Genomic DNA, 25291 nt, shown 5'->3' on the forward strand with positions numbered 1-25291 from the left:
TCTCCTCTATTTCTCACCCTCCAGGTTCCCATCTTCCCTCTCAGCCACTGAAGGCAGCGCTGAAACTCAGCCCCAAATCTATGCCCTTTGAAGTTATGTGACATGACATAGAAATCCAAGCCTTTCTTGTACAAAAAGTATGATTACTTCACAGGGTTTTTTTTCTCCAGTTATGATAGAAAAATGTTCCAATCTCCAAAAAACCCTAGAAAGGTTCAACCTTTATGTCACAGCCGATTTGGTCACTGTGTGTCTAGGCAGCGCAGTTCAAACACGGGCTGAGAAAGAAAAACAATCTATGGAAAAGACATGAAGGGAGGCAGCCTCGTGTTATAGCAGCACTTCTGTCCTGCTGAAGCAAAGGAACCATTTCTGTGCCTTTATGTATTTATTCAGTGTCGGAGAGGAACAGCAACTTTTTCTATCTATACGGGCACTTTTCTGTTTTATAGTACTTCCACATAACCGGCTTTCCTTCGGCCACATCCCAGTGCAAAACTCCCCTGCGAACCACACAGAGTCCTCTCTTGCAATCAATACTCCACCGACCACAAGCCTCTTGCTATTAGTCACATCCACACAAATGCCAAAGCAGTCTATAGGTTGGCTAGGCACTACTTTTACTTTGCCCCTAAACAGTTGCTTGCAAAGTCGTAAAGAAAATGAGTAATGACTGGCTGAATGGTGCCTTTTTATCATTTACCACTACTGTTGTCTAGAAAATCTACCAGTCTTTCCATGCTAATAATAATCACAGATAGACACACGGTTTCTTGTCTCCCACACGTGGCCCAAGTAATTTCACAAGAGAGCACAAAGAAAGGCAAAAACCCACTTTGTTGTGTGACATTTTGACTGGGCTCTACCTCTGAGAAAGTCCAGAGTCCTTCCACTGAGTTAAACGAGGGTAACGGCAGTGCCAAGCTGGTGCAAAAGAGCAAATTTTGGTCTTAAAAGAGTGACTGCTGATAGGCATCCACCCGGAGCGAGAAGACTCTGGCCACGTGTACTGAATGACCTTCTTAAATCCCCTCTCATCAGCCTGCAAAATGGCACTTCTGTCGAAAAGGTTTTACCTAGCAGTGTCACACATAAAACCGAAGATGACTATAACTAAGAGAGGTTAGAGCGAGAGAAAAATAGCAGCAGTGAGCTCCCGTTTCACAGACCGGCACCCCCTGTGTTCGTGGGCAGGTCCCCTCTGGTGTCACCCGATGGATGTGGCATAGCACCGCCAGTTTGAGGGGTGACACCGGGGCGGAGCAGGGTGAGCAGGACCCCCCCCGCTGCTCCTGCGGCACTGGCCTGCTGGGTGGGGGTCCAGCTAGCCGCACGCAGGGCCCAGAAAATGGCTTTGAAAAACAGGGCGGTGAGAGGAACAAAACAACAAGCTAAAACCGGCAGGGAGAACCACGGGCATAATATTCCTCAGCGAGTTTTTTTAGCCTGTTAAAACTCAGTGCGATGAATTTCACACTTGACTCTCAGGGATGCCGGGAAAGCCAGCCGGACCCCGGGCAGGACACGGCTGGGGGCAAGCTGAGATGGCGGCGGGGAAAGGGTGGCCGGTGGCCCTGGGGCCCAGGCTGAGCAGCAGGCGCTGGAGCCGAGCCACATGGGTGCGGTGGAGTTCAAGCAAGGGGAAGAAAGGGTTTTGTAATCGGCAGGTTTCTCACCTTTAACTCTTGCCGGGATTAGCAGGGTGCTGAGCGCGGCCTTGGCAGGAGACGCCGTGCGGCGCCCAGCAGCCATGGCCCTGCTGTCCCTCACGGCCAACCGGGGGGGCAGGCCAAGGATGGGGGGCTACCAAGCCGCCACAGGATGGCCCCCACTAAGGATCCCGAAAATCACATCCCCTCCACCTGGCCTCACGGCCAGCCTTAAAACTTTTAAGCCGTCGATCTTCCGGCAGCCCTTCACCGTGCTTGAAGCCGCAGCGAGCCAGGGGAGGGCAGCTGCCGTCGCAGGCCCCTGCCGTGGGCTGGGGGTGGCCTGTCCCAAGGGGAGAGCCAGGCTCCCCCGGCGCAAGCAGGGCTCTGGGTGAGATCACCTGGCTTGTTTTTCACCCCAGGACCCAAGTCAGGACCTCAGCTGAGGTCCCCGGGGCCAGGAGGGTTGCTCGTTAACCCCACTCTCAGGGGAGCCGGGCTGACACCTTCCCTGTGTGCGTGACCCCCCCCCATGCTGCTCAGCCACACCAATTAGCAAAACACGTTGCTAAATACCTGGTGAAGCAGCAGAGGAGGAGGAGGAGGTGGCGGCCAGGTAACTCCTCCGTGCTGAGGGAAAGCGTGGCAGATGCGAGGGAAGAAACAAGCCTGGAAAAGCCTCACAAAAAGGATTTCAGCCACAACCTGAGTTTCTCAGGCTGTGTTACCACACGCTTCTGGAAGCCTCTGCGTCCTCACGTAGCATTTTTCCTAGGCCGGCTTTGACAAGTCACTCCTGCCAGACCCAGCGCCCTGGGGAGATGCCGGCAGCAGGACCCGGTGCCATGGCGGCCTTGGGAATGGATGGCCCCCGTTCCCCGTGCCAGCTCAGTGCTGCTCTGGACACCTCTTCCCAACCTGCCCGACATTGCCGCCGCTCAGGACAACTCTTCCCAGCCTGCCCAACGTCGCTGCCACCGGCCTCGGGTTGTTTCAGCTTGCGTTTTCCTCCCCTCACATGCGAAGGCATCATGATGGCTGTCTGAGTCCTACAGTTAATATGGGTGCGCGGGTCCATAATGGTACATTGTAAGTGAATGTCTCAGGGTAGACAGCAATAATAATTAGCTGTCATGATTTGAAAAAAGGATAATCCATGCCATTGAGTTAACAATCACTCACACAACACACATGGATTTAACTAATCTTAATTTGGAGAAAAATAACAATTCTAAATATATCAAATAGCCTATTTCATGGCAACCTGCGGCGGTGTTTATCTCTGGCTTCCAGCACATGCGAGTTATTTAGTTTCTCTCACTGGCAGTTTTACCATTCAAAAGCCTGAAATGAACATTCATGGAGCAGGGGTTGCAGTTAAATCCTGCCTCTGACAGGGAGCCTTTTTTCACGATGCACATCTAGTTCAAGTACATAATGTATGGAGCCCAGCACTGGTGGCCAGGACGGGATGAATGAGGAATTCCAATCAACTCCCTCCCCTTTCCTAGCACCGTCTTTGCAGAAATTAACTACGCTGTCTTAATGAACCTCTGCTGCTGGTGTGGTTATCTGTCCATGAGGGTACGCTGCCTGGAGCGTGCAGACCATCCAGTGAAGCTGGAGAAGGTCTGGTCCATGTGGTGCCTGCCCCACCAAGGCTCCCTCCTCTCTGCCGCAGTTCCCTGAAACCATCCGGCGTTAAGAACAAGCTGACCAGTACTTTTTCTTTAATCTGGATCATTTCAGAGAGCCCTGCTAACAAACAGCCTAGTGGCCTGTGAGTCCAGCAGGGCCTGTGAGAAGGACAGGAGATATCATCACTCAAAAGACAGCAGGAGCCACCTCCCCAGGGCCTTCTTCAGCCAGGACAGGTCGCCTGGTTACGCCCAAGATCTGATAAATATGAAAGATAAAAAGAGGTATAAAATACAACGGTGGCCTAATTGTTTCCAAAATACCTGCCAGCGGTGAAGCAAAAGAAGCAGCGACTGATAACTCCTAGCCAACTCATTGGCCTGGCTGTGTTTTGCTGTGCAATAATCTGGTACATCTGTTTGATACTATCACACCCTCTGTACGAGAACTGATTTCAAACAGGTCAGCCAATTTGAAAAAAAAAAAACAACTTTACAGGACAGACTGCTCCTAAGCAAGTCACGTCCTTCCAGTGCCAGCTAACATGCTACCACACACCTTAGGGACAGCGGTAACTAAATGAAAGCACCTTGAAAAGCATGGATTTGCAAGTTACAAGTCAGGAAAAGATGACAGACTTCATTATCAGGTGGTCTTTAAAAGCTGCTTGCAGAGATAAAGTTGCCTTTGTCTCTACTGGTATCTAGAAATGTCAGTTGGAGATTTGCGTTATGTGCATGCAAATCCTTGCAGACTCCTGAGCTCTACCTGCCTCCCTCAAAGCAGCACAAGGCGTGTTGTGTGGTCAAGAGAGACATTCCGTGACCAGAGCAAGCAGAGTTACCAAGAAAGAAAAGCAAAAAGAAAGAAAAAAAAAGGCAAGAGAGGAGGGAAGACCTCGGGAATCCGGAGCACCCTGCGTCAGGGTGAATGCTCAGCGCGGTGCTGCATCCTCACGCCCAGAGGGAAGAGAGGTGCAACAGCAGAGCCAAACTCAGCCGCTTGACATACCCTCACTACACTCAGCCATGGGAAGCTGTAAGGTTTGTCAGCTCAGGCACACCGCAGAAGGCCACACAAATCATTTCGACCAAATAAGAAGGTCTACAAAAATAACACAAGATCAAGGAGAGGAGCTGAAACCTATTTGAGGGCAGCAGCGGTGGCAGCATATTTCAGGGAGCCGGAGTGGCGAGTGGGTGATTTCTGGTTTCCCTCTTCAAATATAAAGACTCAATTATCTTTGAACAGCTTGCTTTACACATGAATTGACACATTTATTTTACAATAAATAACTGAAAGTTATCTATGTTTCCTTTACTGTTAATCTACACAAAGAAATAATAAACAGAGCTTGTCTACAAAAATGCAACTACTGCAGTCCTCAGAATTCAATTAAGCTAAAATAATTAATGCTTCCACCATATTAAATTACTTTATACATTTGAGCCACTGAAGTTTTTTTATTCTTTAATCTTTTTCGCCTTTTTATTTAATAAAAAAAAAAAGTTAGTTTCAAAAGGGGGGGCGCTGGCTAGGAGGGGGAAAAAGAGCATGATTTGCTGTTAAAATGTAATGGTCTCCTTTAGCTGACACAGCATGTAGAGTGTTTTGTGCCTTTGATTAAAATAACATTTTAAATGCTTTGAACAAACATATCTCCCCATACTTCTAAGGGATTATTTTACATATTTCTTGGTGGAATAAAGAAATTCATTCTTCCTGTCGCAGTACAGAAAGGCTAAGAATATCTTTCCTCACATTTAAAGTAAAAATACTGTAGGCTGTTGCATTATTACCAAAAAAATAAAAAAATAAAGGGAGGGGGGTGGCGGGGTGGGAGAAAGCTGCCTTAGAGATTAAGTTTCCCTTTTATGAAATCGTATTTAGTCTCTTTTTTTAACAAATCTAACAACAATGCTCTACAGCCGCTCACTGGGAAATACCTTTAATGTTAAATGCAGATTCTGATTTTCTTGGCTAATGCAGAAAGCCTTTCTATTGAAATATAAATAAGGGGTTTGGTATATCCCACTAAAGCCTTTCCAGTGAATGACTTCTGTGGGTTTTTCATGGCTACCCTCCATGGCTGTAATGTGAGGCTTTTATCCTACTATTGAAAACTATCCGCTGCTATTAAAAAAAATATGGAAGGACACTGCACCTTTTTATCTCGGAGCTGGGCTCCTAATTGAGAAAGCATTATTACTGCACTATTTAGTGGATGTCCCTATCTCCATGCACTGCTGAGAAAATGCCAATCAAACGATAAACCCTTTTCTTTTTCTCAATTCAAAATCTTTCCTACATATTTTCATTTGATATTCAGTTTAGTCTGAAAGAGATTAGGTGCTCCAGATTGGCTTTTATATATTTTTTGTTATGTCTTTTCCACATGTGAACATCCTCTCCACCCCCTCCCACAGCAGATCTTCTGCATGACCGAAGTGCTATATTGATGTGATCCCCAGAAGCTGGGATGGGACGGCACCCTCTGCGCTGGGTATAGCCATTGGGGTATTTCACTGTGGACTGAATTTGGGCAGAGATTAGTAAAAGATGAGATCTCGACTGCAACTACAGCATAGGTCTCCTGGACCAACATCACTAAGCACTGCAAGGGGCTGAGCACCGTCAGCTTGCAGCGATCAACGGCTATTGAGAGTGCTCAGCACCATTCAGGAGGCCTTCAGTAGACTGGGGGAGACGGTCCTGAATACTTCTCTTCTGCTCCCACCAAATGGGAAGGAAATCCAGCCTTCAAAGCTGCTACACCATGAGGTAGTCATCTCTGCCAAGAAATGTGTTCACAACTGCAAAAGGATGGGGAAAGCTGAAAAAGGATGAGGAAAGGACGGGGTCTGGTCTTGCAGTAGCGTTGCTTACAACACTACAGCACAGGCTGCCACTGCTAATGCCCCCAAAGCTACCAGCTGCCCCATGCCAAGACAGTGGCTGCACCCAAAAAAGATTCCTAGAAGCCTACAAGGTAGTCAATGGATGGCATATGCCCTCTCCTAAGCGGCAGACCATCTGGAGATCTGAAGACTGCAGCAGTTCAAAGCCCAGATCCTTACTTATACGATAGCCGAGCCCATCAGAGATGCTGGGGACTGACTCAGAGACCTCCCATGCTAAAAGCGGGCATCTCCTAAGCTTCAACTGTAAAAAGAGGAGCCTCTAACAAGTCTTCTGACGAGCCCCTCGTGGGAACATCTCTACTACAGGCAGGATCCTGGACTGTCAGACCTAATCCCATATGACAATTCCTAGAGAAACTGTGATAGCCGCAGCAAAGACAAATTGCCACTGGTCTTCTGTATGGGATACAGTCCATTTGAGCAAAAAAGGCCTGGTTGAGGGGAGATCCTGCTGCATAACATAAACTCTCCCTCACTAGCAGGGAGAGCAGCCTTCCTTTCCCTGCTGCAGAGGGGAGGAACGCCCTGCACGACGGAAGCGGCCCCACACCAGGTGCTCTGCAGAAACCACTGCACCGCAGCTTGCCCAGGTGGATGCCATCACCCGCCTGCCCACCTCTGAGCCGGGGGCGGGGGGGTCCGCTGAGTTAACTGCACCACTTCCGAGAGTTTTAGAAAAAGAAATGCCTGCAATTTGCTCACCGGGGCTAGCCTGTGCTCTTGTCTCCTCTTCCCAAAGCCCCATTTGGGGTGTGCATGTGAATGGAGGTGTCGCCCACCCAACTCCAGCCATCTGCAGAGCCCCAGCACGGGTGGCACAGGAGGCAACGCAGACAAGGAAGATGACATCTACCCCAGTAGAAAGAACAAGCAAGGACTTAATGAAGCCCTTCTTCAGCCCTTGCAACCAAATCCTCTTCCTGCTGCAATCAGTGAGAAGAGGATTTTTCCACTCTCTTCAGTGGGGTTGGGATTTGGTCCTTCCCAGAGGGTCTGCATGTTACAAAGGGTGTCTAAAGCGAACTGAACTGGGCATCTCACCAAAGTCCCTATCCCTCCACCACTGCTACCTGCTTAAAGACACTGCTGAAATAATTTCTGACCCCAACTTTCTGCTTTTTCCTGTGTGTACAGGCTGCCACCGGGCTCTCCCGGGGGACCGAGAGTCCCCGCTCTTCAGGAGCTGGCCCTGCGCAGATAGCTATGCTGAATTAAGCGTGGGGTGGGCAGCCCTGCTGAGCCCTGCATAGCGGTGAGGATCCTCCAGACCGATGGCTCCTATAAAGACCTGTTACTGAAACCTTTGTTTCATGGCACTTTCTAGAGGGCTCTCGTTAAAAGATTACCTAGGCAGTTGATTGAGTGTAAAACATGCTGTACCTGCAATGTTCTCCTGCTTGGGGCAAATTCCTTTTGTAGGCGTGAGAAGACGGTCTTCTTCATCGGGTGTGACTTGGATCCCGATTTCCACTGGCTCTGACACTTTCCTGAGCTCGGCGCGTGAGGAGGGGGGAGGGCTGCTCTTATCCATGCTCTTTTCATAGCAGGCACCACCAGTGCCATTGCACTGTTTTCTCTTGTGCTCTATAAAAACCAAGATGTCTCCCAGCGGGAAGTTCATCTGACACTGTCCACAGGTTAACAAGTCGGGGTCTGTCCCGCCTGCGGCGATGCTGATGCCGCCCGGCTCTGCTATTGCCAGGCTCTCATCCTCGTCGGCGAGTGCCGGTTCCACATGGTCAGCCTCTGCTTTACATGGACAAGGAGAAAGAGGGAGGAAAGGGACGAGGGGAGAAGAGAAAGAGATTGCTTTGAATGTTCACAGACATCACAAGAGGCCCAGCCTCCCCTCACCCCCCCCAAAGAAGCCAAGCCTGATTAGATCTTTCTTTTCTTTTTCAGCTCTTCCGCTCTCCCAGAATGATTTCAATATATTTTGCAACCAAGCCTGCCTGAAACAAAATGGAAAGGCTGACCTGGCATAGCTTTCCTGACAGCTCCTTCCCACTGCTGCCAGCCCTGCAAGGATATCAGCAAAGAGCCATTTTGCAAACGCTCGAGCCCCGAGTCACTTTCTGAAATAGTTCCTCTCCTTTTATCCCACCTTCTCATTCCCACCGCACCTCCCAGCCATCTGGCCAAAGTCCCATCCAGCAAAGCTTATGCACCCCAGCCTCTCCTGTTTCAGAGAGGGGGGGGGGGAAATTGTTTGCATTCTCCAAACAAGCAGGATCAGGCTCCATGTGGTGTACAAAATTAGTACCACCTTGTCCCATTACAAAGATACCGGCAAGGTTAAATGACCACCCATTAGCACAAATTACAGCAACCTGTTTGCAAGAGGCAGGTAAGCAGGATACAGTCTCAGAAGGTAAGGGGTTTCAAAAGTCTGTACATGGGGAAAGAGAATGAGGCACTTATTGGAATATTGGTGAGCCTGAAATCTTCCACCCATTTGCCTGCTGTCAAATACCCCTGCAGTTGCTTTATAGGTTAATAAAAGTTTTTTCTTTAAATTTTGCCCTCGGACCTGATGGATTTCACACCCTCACCCCTAAAGACTGGGAAAGCATTTCTGAGTGACCTGCATCAGTTTTTAAGAAATAAGTAACTTCTCATTTCACAATTAATAAAACACAGTATGTTTTTAATAGTAATTGGAAGATAATTTTTACATTTTAAAATAATTACGGATCACAATCTATTTCTGGGGCAAAACGTGTTTTTTGGTTTGTTTTCTCTTGTTCTGCCGTGTAACTGCCAAATCATACAAACCTTGGTCTTTACTCGGGCAAAATTTCCACTGACTTTTGCCTAAGGCTGTTTTGCCTCTGCAAGGACTATAGGATTTGGTCTGAACAAAACAGAGGAACTAACAGTATGTAAATCAGCGAGTGAGACCTCTAATCGAATCAGGATTAAAGGAATAGGAGGAAAAATGTTCTCTATTAACCCAAGAGGTTTGCTTACGGATTTCCTGGGCAAAGCAAGTCACACAAATATCTCAAAAGAAGCGAGACTGAGATAAACAGATGTTATAATCCAGATTTGGATTCTCCTCCTGGCCGAAAACAAATGTTTTGTCCCGCTCTTCACCAGATTGCAAAAAAAAAAACCAAAACACATAGGAAAGGGACAAGAGGTAGGAGGTGACATGTATTACCTGGCAACAAAAATGGCTGAGCCTTGAAAAAGGCGGTTTAGAAAAAGAATCGCGCCCACTTTTGGCTTCCAGAATAAATAATTGATCGGTGTATCCACCAGCTGTATTACAAGTTGCATCACAGCTCAGTAACGGCAAAGGGGAGAGCAGCAGCACCAGCGGCAGCAGGAAAAGGAAGAGGACCCCCGAGAAGTGCCCGAGCACGGACTGTCCTGCTGGAGCAGACGATGGGCACGGGAAAGCTTCGGTTTCCCAACTCACACCAAGCTTACCAAATACACGGCACAATAGTCGTTCTGAAAACCATTAATTACCTTTCCCCCCCCTTAATCTAACTTTAAAAGGAGTTTGAAGACAATACTACGTAATTAATTCACCGATTTATATCACGAAAAGATGCCTCCTTGCTTTAGTGAAAATGTAACCGTAACCCTGTGCTGAACAGGGACTGCTGGGAAGGGAGCGGATGCCTGCGAACAGCGTGTCACAATGCAAAAGGTAATTATTTAGTGCTGCGGTTCCCTTTAATGATCTAACATTGAGCAATATTGTTTATATTGAAGAGAGCTTGCACCTTTAATTACCAATTACATATACATCATTTTAGAGCCAAAAGAAAAGGACTGTGAAAAGGGTCCTTTAGAAATGTGCGCGCTATTTCTAGGAAGAATTCCTATTAAGGGGGAGCAGAGTGTCAAAATATTAAAAAAAAACAACCCCACACACAGCGAGGCACACACAGGCACCCAGATACACAAGCGGGAGATGGGACAAAGAGCTGGAAAAGACAACACGAAAACAGGAACTGAACCGAGGGTCGTAAGGAAAAAAGGGGGCAGAGAGGGAAAATGCTTGTTACCAGTTTCACCTAACATTCCCGTAAAGCCTTCACATTAAAGTCTGTCTCTGCGATTACAAAGGCTGAATTTTGGCATTTATAGATATAAAACAAATAAAAATAAAAGCACAGATCTCAACTTTATTATCTTTTGGATGTGAGGATTTTTTTTTTTTTTGCCTGCGATTTAAATTGTGCTCTTCAGAAAACGTAGCGAAACTGCTGCATTTGATAAGAGTCCCGACCAGGCGTCTGTGGAAACATGGAGGAGGTTTAAACAGCTAAACTGTTGCGAATTCTTTCTTTTCAGTTCTACGCTTCATTTGAATATTAGTTAAATCCACATACACCTATTCACTTACACTCGCTCGCTCTCTCTTTCCAAGGACTCTGCAATGGCACTTTTTTAAAATAACATCTGGTATTCCTTCATATTTTGGCAGTCGTCACATTACTGAAAATCAGCTTTTCGTTTTCTTGGTACGCCGAGCCCTCATGATCAGTAGTAATTGGGTTTCAAACTATCAAAAGATTTTTTTACTCGACTCTATTTCTGATTTGAGCTTAATAAATCATCAAGCATGAGACCAGCCGTACACCCAACAATGCAGAAGCTATATTAACATCCCCTTACTCGGGATGTGGAAAACAGACATAAAAGAATGAAAAACAAAATGCTGAATAGATCTTCAAATGCATTTTATCCATGTCAATTTACATTTATTTTTTTTTTGCCTGGAATAAAAAAAAAAAAAAAAGGAAAAGGCTTCCTATTGACAACTCAATTAAGCCATTAAAAACCTACATTCAAGTAACATTACAGGAGAGATTTAAAACCCACAAAGGAAAAGAGAAAAAAGCCTGCAAGTCCAGCCCATAACGCATCGGGTCATGCCTAGTTAATACAGCAGCCAAGATCTTAGGCTGTTTAAGGAGTCCTTTAATACCAATGGGGCAATTTAGGCCAGTCTCAATCTAAAGTTCTGACTCCACTTGTGTCTGTGGGTTTCAAATGAGTCGCTTCACAGTATTTGAATTTAACTCTGTGGTTTTATTGCTGTTTGTTGGTAGCTGGGTTTTGGGGGGGAGGAGGGTGTTTCCTCACGAGTATTTATTTAAAATTAATTTATAATTTTTTTTTAAGAAGGAGAAATCAAGCCACACAAAAAAGGAGGATGGGAAACATCTCATCTCCCTTACGTGGGAAAAGGAAAAAAATGCAAACGAGCTATTTCCAGCCAAGACTCGTGCCCTGGTTCTTCCAGGTGTGTTAAGGTGTGCCCAGCATTTTCCTTGCACCCAGCGATTCCTTCCGAAGAGGATTGCCTTGGCATTGCCTGCCGAGGGAGCACAGCGAGTTGGGGATGGGCGATCTATGGAGTGACACTCTTGTTATCCGATGGCTTCATAAAATTAATGCAGCCGGACAATTTAAATCATTTGCTCTTTTACTTCGAAAAGCATTACGCTTGCTGGCTGGAGTCTGAGCAGCATCTCCCAGCTCCCTGGCTGCCTACCACGCCAAAATACAGCGGACAAACTCCTTAATTCCATAAAGGCACTGTCGCAAAACCACCAGCGCTCCTACTTCAGCGCGGTGACATCATTAGAGCATATGTGCCCCATGCAAACAATATTCTCATGCCCAGTATTAAAGCGAATGCACATGCTGACTACTTTCTGCCTGTCAGATGTCTCGAAATCGTACCCAGTAACAGTGAAAAAGACTGGGTTACTCAAAATCATTTCCAAGGCCTCTAAGGACAAAACCGTGGGTGCTTGTTCACGGGGTTTGGGTGAGGCTGGGTCCAGGCAGCAGTAATTTATTTTCTTGCCTTTTCATTACACTGCAGAACCACGGTAAGAAGGGAGCGAAAAGTTGCCAACCTATTCTCTTTCCTTATTTTTTCCATCCCACAGGACCAAAAGGCGGCAGAGAGAAAAGGGGGAAGAGGGAACGGTTTGGTGTCGGGCCAAAGCGCTGCGTGCGAAACCTCCCCTCCACAGGCGGTTTCTGCACAAATCGATAACGGGGTGGTTAAGGAGAGCGCCGCCAGTGCCTCTGCTGCAGGGGTGCTGCTGGGTGCCCTGCCTGCCCCCCGGCACCCCACCGCAGCCACCGCCTGCCCTGCTGCCCACCCCAGGGGGTGAAGCATGGGCTACCCCAGGGGCCACCCATCTCTAGGACTGAACTGGGGCTGCCCGAGATCCACCATGGTGCCCGGGCATGGGAAGCCACCCGCAAGCGTGCCACAGCACGCCGAGCCCGCTGTTCTCTGCGCACAGTCGCTGCTGTCTTGAAGGCACATCCAGAAAGAGCTCAGCCCAGTTGGGGAGCGAGCACAAAGAAGTGACTCGCTCTTCAGGGTGTTGGCCCAAAGCAGGCCTGAAAATGATGTCCCTTCAATCAACACCCACATGTCACATTTACTGTAACATCAACATGCTTAACGGAAATAGCTCGGATCACACGATCTCTAGCTGGGTTATCGCCAAGATCGGTGTCAGGATCCTCGCTGCACAAAGACTAACGCTGCTCAAAGCGGGCGGCGCGGCTCCTCACCGTCGAAGTTTATCAATAACCCGTTTCCAGAGCCCCCCCCACAGCTCCCTGCAGCTGCGAGGTGCAGAGCGGAACTTATGCCTGCGTATTGCATCAGCATCACACTCAGCAGTACCAGGCACTGCTTATCCACCATCAATTTTTAATTTTTCTGAGGACTGAAAAACAATTTTATGTAGTTTTTGGTTTTTGGGGGGTTTTTGTTTTTTTTTTAAATAAAGTCTGAGGCTGAGTTGGCCAAAAAGAGGCAACTCGGTGGGGAAGCCCCCAGAAGCACAGGGGCCCGCAGCCCTGCCTCACTTTCCCAGCCACCCTCAGGCATCTGCAAAGTGCACAAAGGCGGCCGGAGCAGCGGCAAACCTCCTCCTCATCCGCCGAGCAGCTGCCGAGCTGCCGCCGCCGTCCGGCCATCCACCGCCGCACGTCAGCCCGCTGTCTCCGCGTGCCGGACGGCAGCCTGGCACCGAGGATGGTGGTGGCCACGCTGGGCTGGCCATCGCCACCCACCCGCAGCGGTGCGTTGGAGCCCACCGTCCCCCCTCCCCGAGCCGCCCCCCACTGGGTACCGACAGCGAGGGGAGCAGCATCCAGCGGTGGAGGGAGGGTGGAGGGAAATAACCCGTTTTGCTCCAACGCCTTAACAAGCCCCACGCACGGCTGGGAGTTTGAGGACTCTCCTGCAACAGACACCGTTTGCAGAAGTAGCCCGAATCTTCTCAGAAAGCGGTTTAACCCTCTGTACACACCTGAGACGGAGCAAGCCCAGGCACTGCCACAAAGAGCCGGAAAATGCAGCAGGGTTTAGGGAAAAGACAATAAGCACGCCAGACCCAAATGGAACAAAAGCCAGGAATATCCAAGGATCCGCACGAATCTCCAGCACTTGTCAGATGTTATTTCATCAGAAACTATGTACAGTGTTAAAGAAGGGAGTGGCGTGTCTCCTCTTAAGTAAACTATACGTTCATAAAAAAATATTTACTGCTTTTGAGAGCGGAAAATGCATAGGCTCTTCTATAGACTGCAGAAGCTGTAAATCTCCGCAGATAAAATGGGATGTGATGATGTGATATAAAAGCATTCTTTGTTCCCCAGTGAATACATTCGTTTTATTTAAAACTAAACGACAACCAAGGAGAGAAAGGAGCGCTCAGTGCCACAAAAGGAGAAGGAGCAGTATTTGGGTACCGGCTTTTAACTGGCGTAGAAAAAGATATTGGAAGCACAGATTCTTACCCAAGGATTTAAAAGGCATGATCAAGATTAAGTAATTGGTTTTGAGCATGTATTAAACACACAACAGCTCTGTTCTTTCCTTAAATATCAGGCTCAAAAGAGACTGTGTTTCTCAATTGTGTATGGCACACTGTTGCTCATATACAATTTTCTTAAGCCTTTCTTTTTTACTTTCATTGAAGTATATTCATTATAACATTCAGCGAATTTATGGATTCTTCCAGTGGCTTAGTAAAAGGGGTCATAAAAAAGTTAAGTAAACCAGTGTGTTTTTTTCCTCTCCCTTAACTTTGGATTCCTTTTTTATACTGTGCTGTCTAGTGCTTAGTCTTTGGAAAGTACCTTGGGCATATCCAGCACACACACAAATTATCAGCTGCTCCACGAAAAAAAAAAAAGGAATTTCTTGCACTGAGGCAACTACACAAAAGACTTGCATATGTCAAAAATACAGAACTAAGTCCCTGTGAATGCTGCACCATTAATCAAATCCCCGATCTGGTGTCACTTTTGCCAGTAAAATGATGATATTCTTCTAACCCCCTTCTACTGGCGCGTGCCTGCAACGCGTGAAGTGTGTCCCTCTGCTTTAATTTGTTTTCGAATAGCCTGCTTTAGGCATTTTTTATATATTCCTTGGAAAGAAAAAAAAAAGGGGGAGGGGGGGAAGCTACTACTTAAAGCTCCAGCAAGAGTCTACAGTACCAAGGCAGCAACCGCTTTTTGGAAGAGAAAACAGAAAGTGAGCAAATTTAACTGGTGTTCAGGAGCTGAACACACAACTGCCTCTGAGGCTGTAACCGTGGGTGCTGAGGAACGGTGTGCAGCCTGCCCAGATACATTTTGAGAAAGTAAATAAACACGAAAGAGGAAGGTGCTGTAGTAAGAGCAGCTGAATGAATCACGCATTTATCAATGCACGCAGTTATTGGTGTCTTTTTCCCTCCCTCGTTAAAAAGATACATATATATAAATCCATCCACAGCCAATGCTGATGCTTCACCAAGCACTTTTATGGTATCGCTAACTTTAAAGCAGGCGGTAACCCCCAGCCCCCGTTTATTTTTCTGCACACTTTCTCTGGAGGCTGCCGAGGGGAGACCACATTCAACTGAGAACTGCAACGCAACCCTGGAGAAATCCAACTGCAACCAAAAAGAAGGAAATGCTCCGGCAAGGAGGCAGAGAGCCATTTTGGGGTAGCAGGTCTCCGCAGGGAGACTTTTCCACCAGGCTTCATCCTGGGGGAGTGGGGTGGGTGGGAGGCAGAGGAGGGAGCAGGAGGAAGGGGAGCACGGGTGTGCGTGCACCGGGTGGGCAGAGGCGGTGGGGAGGAGGAAAGGGGGAGCGTTGTTTCTCTCGGTAAAAGTTAACAGTCATGGAATGGAAGGAAAGCCACGATCGGCAAAGTTTGAGGTTTTGGGAGGGGAGAAGGGAAGGTTTTCCCCGTGGCTGGGGAACACTGGCATCATCAGCGGCCCAGCACTCTGCTCCTCAGCTTACCGGTCTGTCAAACGAGCTGGCTGCTACCTATATGCTTCCAACTAGCTCAATTCAAACATTAAATGAAGTAGAGAAATCATCAGATAAATTGCTGGCCCTCTCTACCCAAGAGTGAAGGGTTTTTGTACAGCTGATGACAGCCCTGATCTTTTGTCTGACCTAATTTACTTCTCTTTCAGGTTAGAATAAAGCGAGCTTTCCTGTCACGGGATAACCTCAGTCTACACAATGCACCCTAAAAATAAGAAGACGCTTGTGCGATGTTACCAATACCATAACCTGATGAATTTCTCAGGTTGGGTGAAATAAACATGCACTGATCAAAGCTTCCCGCGTGTATGCCATGAAATTATAGGTTTGAGCAAGAAAGCGTCCCGCTAAAGTCTGTCCATGACGCGCAAGCCGACTGCAGCAGAGAACGGCACAAGCCTGACGGAGCAGCCCGTGCGCTGCTCAGCAGCAACTTCTACATTACAGATGTGATTTTGTGTTTGTTTCTCTAGAAAAAAAAAACCAAAACAATGCTTATTTTCATTTGCAGGAACTGCAGATTTTTTGCTGTAAGGACCTGAGGATCAAAGTACGGTAAACTATCTAGTGTCAAATCCTCTCAGCAGGGGTACGTGTGGCTTTCTGACATGTAATCAATGCCAAATTATGTACTTGTATGTCTGCTTTATTGCTGTACACACCTTCTCCTAGAACTCCAGCTTCCTCCCTCCGTGTTTTTACATCCACTGGAACAAACAAACGGATCTGCCTGGGTTTTTTTCCTCCCCACACACACACAGACTCGCTCATGTACAGGTATCATTACCCCGATTGCTATCTGACAACAACAAATTGAGAATTTAAACATTGCATGTTGACAATAAAAGGCATTGTTAGAAACTAATTTTAATTAAAAACTCCTGGCCGCCCCAGTCGATTAATCACCGCGATTTGGCTAAAAATAGCTTTGCCTCGCTGGCAGCCCCTCTCGGCTAGGGCTACATGGATCCCCGCATGAAAATCAATAGTACAACTTTACAGGGAAAATGTTTCGCAGCCCCGGGAGCGGTGGGAGCGGTGGCCGTGATTTCCGCGGGCTGAGCATCCCGGGCCGGAGCCAGCCCTGCCATGCGACAGGCTGTGAGCTCCCCCTAGTCGCCAACACCCGCCACTGGCAGCCGGGCCACAAGGCAGGCAAGCAGGCTGGCGAAGCGACTCACAAAAAAAAAAAAAAAAAAAAAAAAAAAGCCAGCAAAGTTTATTTTGGCTTGTATTAATTCCCCACCACCACCACCACCATCCGCAAACAACGCGAAGCGCAAAGCGATGCAGGTAGGAAATGTGTGGAAGAGAAGCTAAAGTCTTTTGCGAGGCATTTTATTTTTTTTTTTTTTTTAGCGAAAAGATGTGCTGGCAAGCAAGCTCAGCCCTGGGAAGAGCCGCTGAAGAGGTGTCAACTGAAGTCGGTAACTGATATCAATAATTTGTACTACTTCTACAAGCGCGCACTCCTCTAAGTCGTAATTATTGTCAAATATGCCACAAGACAACCCTTTGTTCTGCAGAGAAACATACATTTCGTGCAAGACAAGGGCTCCAACCATTCCTATTAAAGGCAGCCAGGTTGTAAAATCTTCAAGACTTTTATTTCTCAATATTTAAATAAGCCTGACAAAATATGCTCTGCATCTGCCGACCAGAAAGAAAATGCAAAATGTTTTCTCACCCGCTGTACCTCTATTTAAGCCACCGAGCACATCAACCAAAAAGGACGGAACAACCTACATCCACAATCTAGTTACTCCGCACCAGTTTTCAAAAAATATTTTAAAAGACCAGAAACTATGAAAATGTGCCAGTATTTTTTTTTTAATCTTGTAAAGTCTGATACAAATATATTCAAATGAAAGGCAACCTGGAAGCTGACAGCACACAACATTATTTTTTTTCCTGTCCTATTTAAAACCAACACATGTATCATCTTTTAAAAGCACGTTAAGCTGTTCTGTGCACAACTATGCGGGTAGTATGAAAAAGTCAGCCATCTCCAAAACAATAATAATTTCCTCTCTAATTCTTCAGTCACAGCTTACTTCTCTTTGTATTAGAGTGGATTACATTGGTGTGGGTTTTTTTCTGTAGGAAAAAAAGTGCATTAATTGCACTAAATCTAAATGCATTTTAAGAGAAGCTCCTTGAAGCAATTTGCCAAACTTTGACATGCAAAAAATCATAGGTTTTTCTTTTAATTATTTTTAATGACTACATACAAATAGAAAGCGATAAAGGAAATTATTACTCTTCCTAGGGAACCTGTTGACCAGGTACTGAGGAGCCTGCTTGGGAAACCTGGCTCTCTACCTGGAATTGTGTGATTTTACTGTGCTTTTCCCTCCCAATCTTTGCTGCTGCTGCTGAACAGAAATGTTCTTGCTTTGCCGCCTTCTGCAAAACTGCTATCAGCGAGCTTTTCACATGCTCTCGCCTTTCACATTTCCTTCAAATGCAAAATGTGGGGCCAGTTTGAAAGCAGATTTCTCAAGTTAAAAAAAGAAGATCTTAAAGCTGGAAAATCAGCAATTTGAATCAAACCAAAATAACGTTTCTTTGCACAGTGCAGCTCAACAGCTCAGCCTCCTCTTCTCTCCACCAGCCCCTCTTTTGCTTTGTCCACCCATTTAAGTGAGCTCAGCTACCAAGTTTGTTCTGGCCACCACCACCGAGGAAAGGTCTTTTCTCTCCATGTGTTTCCCCTCTTTTTGTCCCGCACACACGTCCATTCCAAGGCTGCCTGGGTCAGCCTGGCAAGGACAAACAGGCCACTCCGCTTTGCAGTCTTAAAGACCACTGGGCTAATGAGAGGCTGCAACTCCGGAGCACAACTACCCTACAGCCTCTCTGCTTTTTGTGTTTGTTTGTTTGTCTTACACTCAGGATCTAAACGTTTCTCTGAACACCAAGAGCATGAAACCCAATAAACTCCAGCTAAGCAGCGTCAGAAAACCCTTCTCTCTCTCCCCATCTCTCTCCCAGTTTCTCTTTCCTTGCCTGGCACAGACTGCCAATCCATCCTGAAATGCAACTCTCCTGACAGATGCCAAAAAGGGAGAGAGAAAGGGGGAAAAAAGAGCCCAAGCTAAACATGACATAAAAGCAAGATTTCAGAAAGCAGTCTCAATTCATCCCCGCTTTGGGGGCTTGGCTTGGGGTTGGCTTTATTTAGTTGCAAGTGTTTTGGTTTCCTATTCCGTTGCCCGCTACTTTCCAAACTCCCCCCTCGCCAATGGACGGTCTCCCTGGCTGCTTTTCCCCCACACACACGAGTGACACCTTCCCGAGGAGTGCGAGGATCGCGTCCCCCCGCCCCGGCTCCTGCACAGCCTGCAGCTGGGGCTCAGCGCCTGTGCGCTGAAATGCCTGCGCTTCCTGCTCACCCCCCCCAGCCCCAACCCCAGCTTCACCCCCCCCCCCGGCTCCCACCCCCTCCTCCCCTGGATACCTTGGGGTTTTTCTGCCACTGTTCAGTATGCAGACTGATTTCTCCGCCAGCTTCCTCGGGATGGAGAGAGAGAGATAGAGACCAGAGGGGAGGGAGGGAAGCTGCGAACCGCTCTGCTCTCCATTCCTCCCCAGCCTCCCCGCTAAACCCATTCTACACGCAGCTCTTCGGCACCTTTTAATGCTCTCCTGCCTCATTATTTACTTTCAAGTAAAGCCATCAGAAAAGGAGACCAAATTGGAAGAACAAACCTACCTGGCTCTCTTCTCCACCCCACCTCCCCCCCTCCTCAACTCTCCCCCCCCCCCCCAGCAGCAACAGCAGCGAGAAAAGAAAATGTTTCACCCCTTTAAACAAATTCAGACGTGCGCAACAAACCAGATTTTCCGCACACCCCCTTTCAACACCCCACATCTCCTCGCAACTGAGACAGAAAAGAAGTGGGAAAAATTGCACAGGGCGATTTAGAGGGATTAGGTTGGTGCTGCTTTTTCTTAAAAAAAAAAAAAAAAAAAAAAGGAAAAAAATTAAGAAGCCACCAACAAAAAAAAGGAAACGCATTTTCCAAAACGGATGGTTAAAAACAAAAATGCAATTAACGAAGGGGAGGGAGTTGGGGGGGGGGGGGAATCCACCTTTTATGGTGATGCAAATCTGACTCCAAAATAACAATGAATTAAAAACAAACCCCCAGAAAGAGATGAATACCAGATGCATCTTCATTTGTGTTCCACCAGCTGATGGGCTGGGAGGGGGGGGAAGAGGGGGGCGAGGGAGGAACGGGTTAAAAAATAAAAGCGCACACCAAAAGAAAAAGAGAAAAAAAAAGGAAAGAGAGAGCGAAAGAAATTGAAATTTCGGGACACAAACCGTCCCCCAACAACCCGCCGCTACGAAAAGAAAAAAAATCTCACAGGAGGTGGAAAAATTATATACACATATATATCTCGATTCCCAAGGAAATCTTACAAACAGAAATTTATCACTGGTAACAAAGAAAGAGAGGAGCTCGCAAGCACCAAATGCTCCTGGCAGATGGCTCCTATTCTTGGCTTTCAGGGGAGGGGAGAGAAGCCGGGGGAATATTTTATTTATTTATTTAAATTCTTTAAAATCTCAACATAAATATTCGGATCCGCCGCGGCTCAGGCTCAGCCCCGGGCTGGCTCTGTGCGCTCCGCCGCCCCCCGCAGCACAGCAACTTGCGGACTCCTCTTAGGGAAGTGGGGGGGGGTGGGGGGGTGGGATGTCCGGCCGGCCTTCCCGGCGGGGTGCGGGGCCCCATCCCGGCCTCCGCTGCCCCCCCCCAAACCTCCCCATGGTGCGCCGGGTATTTTCCATCACCCCCCCCTCAAAACGGGTACGATGCTACAGGAGAGAAATGGGGACTCCCCCTGAATCACCCCCCCGTACCCCGGTGGCGGCGGAGCAGCGGGGAGCGCGGGGGACCCCGCATCCCGGGAGGCGACACCCCCCTCCCCCTTCCATCCCCCCCCACCTCGCGGCTTAAGCCCCGCGGGGCCGGGAGCAGCGGAGCGGGGCGCCCGGCGCGGGGACCTGCCCCCGGCTCTGCCCGCAGGCGCTCGCCCCTCTCCCGGGGCTCTAGGGCGGGGAACGGGGAGGAGGGGGGATGCTCGAGCTGGAAAGGGAGTGGGGGGGGGCGCCTCCTTCCCTCCCCCCGCTTTTCCTTCCCTATTTTTTTTTTTGGGGGGGGGGGCGGGGGCTGGGGGGTATGTGTGTGTTTTCATTTCACAATGGGAGCTTGGGCAAAGTGCAGCCTCCGCTCCCGCCCCGCCACCCGAGCCGCATTTCGTCTCCTGCAGCCCCGTTCCCCCAACTCGCTTCTATCCGCGCCCCCACGTCCGCACACCCCCCACACACACCCCCCCGCCAGACACCCCCGCCCGCCCCTGGCCCTTCTGCAGCCCCTGCCCTTGCCTCTAGCCCTGCACCAAGCCTGCCTTCCCCTCAGCTTTGGAGGAGAGTTCTCTCCCCCCGCCGGCGATGCACCTGGGGCGGGCAGGGTGCAGCCTGCCCATCTACCTGCCCCGCGTCCCCGCACCGGGGGGCTCGGCCGTCCGGCCCACCATGTGCTTCCCGTTAAGTGTGTGTTCCCCCCGCCTCCCCGGGCCGCTCCGCTTCTCCCCCCGACGCTGCCCACCTTGATCCTCCCCCCCCGCCTCCCCCCCCCAGCCCCCTGGCCCGGCTGTCACGCCGAGGCGAAACGCTCGGCCAACTTTTCCCGGAGCGGGGAACGAGGAGCGGGGCCGGGAGCGAGCGGCGGAGCCCCGGTTGGGGTCACCCGATCCGGAGCGGCGCGTCCCGCACCGCCGCACCCCCCCACCCCACCCCCGGCCCTTTCCCCGCACACGCACCCCGTCTCTCCGGGGAGAGCCCCCCACGCCGCGCCGCGCTCGCCCCGCCGGCAGCGCCTTCCCCGCTCCCCGCCGCCCGCCTCACCTCCGCACCGCTGCAAAAACGCACGGCAAACTTCGGGCTTCTCCCCCCCCCTCCACCCCCAGCCCATCCCCCCCCTAGCCACACACCCCCCCTCCCCTCTTTAATTCCCTTCTCCTCTCCCTCTCTCTGAAGTCATTTACCAGCTTTGGTTCCTCCTGGAGTCTCCCCCCCCCCCCCCCCCCCCCGACCGCTTCCTCCCCTTCCCTAATTTTGCTCCTCGATTTCGGCTCGGTCTGGTTCCAAGTTCAAACTTACGTGTGATAATCTCTCTTTGTGACAAGTGCTGCGGGTTTCCCTGCTTGCGACGGGACATTGCCCTGGCATTTACACTGGCATCGCCTGGAGAGCTGCACTGGTTTGGGGGGATGTGTTGGGGGGCGATCCTCCTCGTCTTTTTTTTTTTTCCTCTTTCTTCTTCTTCTTCTTTATCGAGTTCTTCTTCTTTCGAAAAAAAAAAAATAAAAGAAAAAAAAAGCCTCCTTTTTGCTGCTGCTGTGGTGCACTGGATGGGATCTCCTCTCAATTAAAAATCATCATCATCATCATCAGGAGAAGCTCTTTCTCGCTCTTTTTTTTTCTCTCTTTCACACACTCTGTCTTTTCTCCACTGCTTCTGCCACTTGGACTTCCAGATCTCTTCTTGAACTTAGGAGGATATGCACCGCCAGTGACACTTTTCTCTTTCCCTCTTTCCAGAGTGCTTGGCAAATTGGCAAGTGCGCTTTTCCACCAGGAGGATAAAAAAAGAAAAAAAAAATAGAAAAAATTTAAAAAAGAAAAAAAGCAGTAATATAAAAAAAAAAAAGGTACTGGAATTGGGATTGCCCACACACACAAAAATTGCCAAAAAAAAAAAAAATGTTTTTCAGAGATTGACCCTTGCTGGGTAGATATATAGAGAGAATTTTTTTGAAAAGGGGTAGCCAAAACTGTGTCTCCTCTTTCCCAGTTCAAGTGGCACTGCTTTGCCCTGGTGCTTTTGGATTGCCAGTGCTCCTGCACCACTTTGCACTCTTCCCCCCTCGCCTGGCACTGGGACTGGAAGGAAGGAAGCCCCCAGTGCAGCTGGGCTGGTGCTGGCTATTACTATTATATATTGCAATGTGAAGATGGCGGAGTCCTGGTTCTCTGGGAGCGCTCTGTCTCTCTATGGCTGGGGCTGCCTCTGTACAATGGGATAAAATTCAAGTTCAAGTGCGGACGTGACGTTTAATCTGCACTAGAGACAAAAAGACCCAGAGAGTAGGAGCACTGGGGGCGACTAGCGGTGGCTTTTTAACATTGTACCCTGCAAGAGAACAAGAAACGCCACTCGCACACACCGCACACACACCCGCACACACACACACACACACACCCCCCACACATACAACACACACACGCTCGCACACAAACTAAAGCACATGCGGGGCTGGGGGAGCCGCTCCGCGCTTTGTGCAGCGCTGCTTTCTCCGGTACGCGGAGTGCCGGCAGCGAAGGAAAGCGGGGATGGATGGATGGATGGATGGATGGATGGATGGATGGATGGATGGAGGGGGTTGTGTGTGTGAGGGGGAAAAGGAATAAATCCGCATCCTCACGCCCGGCCAAACTTCCCCGCGCCCGGCGGAGCGGCGAGGGGGCGGCCGCCGGGGGCCGCGCTGGGGCTCCGCGGCCGGCGGCGGAGGGAGGCGCGGGCGGGAGGCTGCGGAGCGCTGCCCGCCGCTGCCGCTGCCGCCGCCGCCGCCGCCTCGCCGTTACTCATTGCGGCCACCGGTCTCCGCCGTCCGGGCTCGGCGCCGGGTCGTGCTCCCCGCCGTCCCAGCCCGGCAGCGGCAGCTCCCGAGACGGAGGGGGGGGGGGTGGTGTCTCTCTTCCCTCCCGCAGCTCCTCGGCGGCAAGCACGGTCCCCCGGCATTTCTTTCGAACAGTTTTACAACAACACAAATATCTGTGTGGGTTGGGGAGAGGGTTTGGTTTTGTGCTTTTTTTTTTTTTTTTTCTCCCTCCCTCCTCTCTCCCTACCCGCAGCGTGATGGTGGCGGGACACGCGCGCACACACTCCCGATCCGCACACGCACAACATGCTCCGACCTTCTTCTCCCACACCCGCCCCCCCTTCCCTTCTTCCCTTCCCTTAAAATCCTGGCAGAGAGTATTTTTTCCTTGGAGGAATTAAGTCTCAGCTACGAAGCGAGAGACGCCGAGTTCCCAGGGACAGTATCTCGGTGTGCACTTTTCCTCCTGTTTCACACGCAGGTAAATGCCCACAAACTGCGTGCGCTGCTAACTTGGGAGATTCTTGGAAACCAACTTTTTCCCCTCTGCCTCCGCTCTCCCAGCCCATCTCTTGCCATTATTTATTAATTCCCCCCCCCCCCCCCCAGACAAGGAAATTGTTCGGTGCAAACAGCTTTTCAGCACCAAGTCTGGACAGGGCGAGGGGAATGGGGGCGGGGGGGGGGGGGGGGATGTGGTGTGTCTGGGGGCTTGAAGGCAGATGGAGCAGAAACCCAAGAAACCCCAGCCTCCACCCGGAGCAGGCTAGGAGAGCCGCTCTGCAGTCGTGTCATTTACTTTCCACGTTAAATGAATATATTAATTTTTTTTTTTTTTTTTGGTATTAAATCGCATGAGAGCCCGGAGGGGGGGACCAGAATTCGTCTCGGTGCCCTTAATCAGCTTTGAGTAGAATTTGGCTAAACAGCAACGCTCTCGCCTCCTCCAGCAAATCTGCCTTTTCCTCCCCACACCCGCCCGCCCGCTCACAGCTCCCAGTTCGGCGCTGCCAGCCCCCGGCCCCCCCCGGAGCCCGGCCCGACGGCACAGCGAAGGCAGCCGCCCCCCACCCCCCCCTCCACCCCCCCACCCCCGCCAGCTCCCAGGCCGGGCGAAAGGCGCCGGAGCAGCCTTGCAGTGCCCTCCTGTGCCCCGGCTCAGCCCCCCGCCTCTATTTCCGCATGGCAAACGCCTAAAAGACATTTAACGGCGCTTAGGCTGTTTAGATTCTTCGCCGTGTGTGTTTTGGGTTGTTTGCAAAGAAAAATGAGAGTGGGGATGGCAGGGGCTGGGGGGGTGCGGGAGCCCCGGGCCCCGTTGGGGTCCTCCCCGGAGCCGGCCCTGGGTCGGCAGCGCTGTCCGAGCCTGCGGGGGCCGGGATGCCGCACTCTGTCGGGGGGGGGCACGGAGGGAAGGGGCTCCCCTCCGCTGGCCTCCGCACCCGCGGGGAAGGGGGCTGCCCTCACTTCTCTCCCCCCGCCTTGATCCCCCCTCTCCTCCCGGCTGGCGAGGCTTTGTGTGGCTGTGCCTGCCCTGCAAAGCGCCGCCCGGCTCGGGTGAGGGGGCCACTCCGCGAATCTGTGGCCGCGGTCACGGGTGGGTTGGGGGGAAGGGGGACGAGGGTGTCACGGGTGTCGCTTTCCACGCTCGGGGGTGCAAAGTCCGGCTGGCAGCGGCTGAGGCCGTTTCTCAGCGAGCTGCAGGAAGCTGCACCCCTTCGGAGCGCGGCTTATCGGGAAGTTACGGGGCATCATCTGTTGATTAACCAGTGGCTCCCAGTGGGCACCGAGAGCAGGAGATAAGGGCCGGCAATGATTGACCAGGCGGCCGGCCCGGCTGCTGGGGGCGGCGGGGCCGATGGAGCCCCCTCCCGCCCGTAACCGCCTTGGCCGGCTGCGGGGGGCGAGCCCCCAGCCTGCCTCCTCCTCCTCCTCCGCCGAAAATACATCCCAATAGGGGGGAGGGAAAAAAAAAAAAAATTAAAAAAAAATTCCAAAGTGATTTCTCAGTCTCCTCTTTCCTCCCCTGTCTGGCACTTGTGATCATTAGCACTGAAAGCTGTTAATGTCTTG

General features: G+C 50.2%; 1 protein-coding gene across 4 annotated transcripts in view; it reads right to left on the minus strand.

The window, feature by feature from the left end:
• Positions 1-22586, minus strand: part of BCL11B (BCL11 transcription factor B) — a 94147-nt gene extending 71561 nt beyond the window's left edge. For 2 of the 4 annotated variants that reach the window (XM_054200380.1, XM_054200378.1), the window contains exons 1-2: positions 21717-22586; positions 7589-7954 (exon numbers count right to left, since the gene is read on the minus strand). In XM_054200380.1, coding sequence (XP_054056355.1) covers positions 7589-7954; positions 21717-21774 — 424 coding nt within the window. In that variant the 5' untranslated portion in view covers positions 21775-22586. Of the gene's footprint in view, positions 1-7588; positions 7958-21716 lie in introns of all 4 variants that reach the window. The other 2 variants (XM_054200379.1, XM_054200377.1) reach the window with 1 other exon arrangement.
• Positions 22587-25291: the final 2705 nt, after the last annotated feature.

This window comes from Rissa tridactyla, chromosome 4, assembly GCF_028500815.1.
Source record: "Rissa tridactyla isolate bRisTri1 chromosome 4, bRisTri1.patW.cur.20221130, whole genome shotgun sequence".
NCBI classification, from domain to species: Eukaryota; Metazoa; Chordata; class Aves; order Charadriiformes; family Laridae; genus Rissa; species Rissa tridactyla.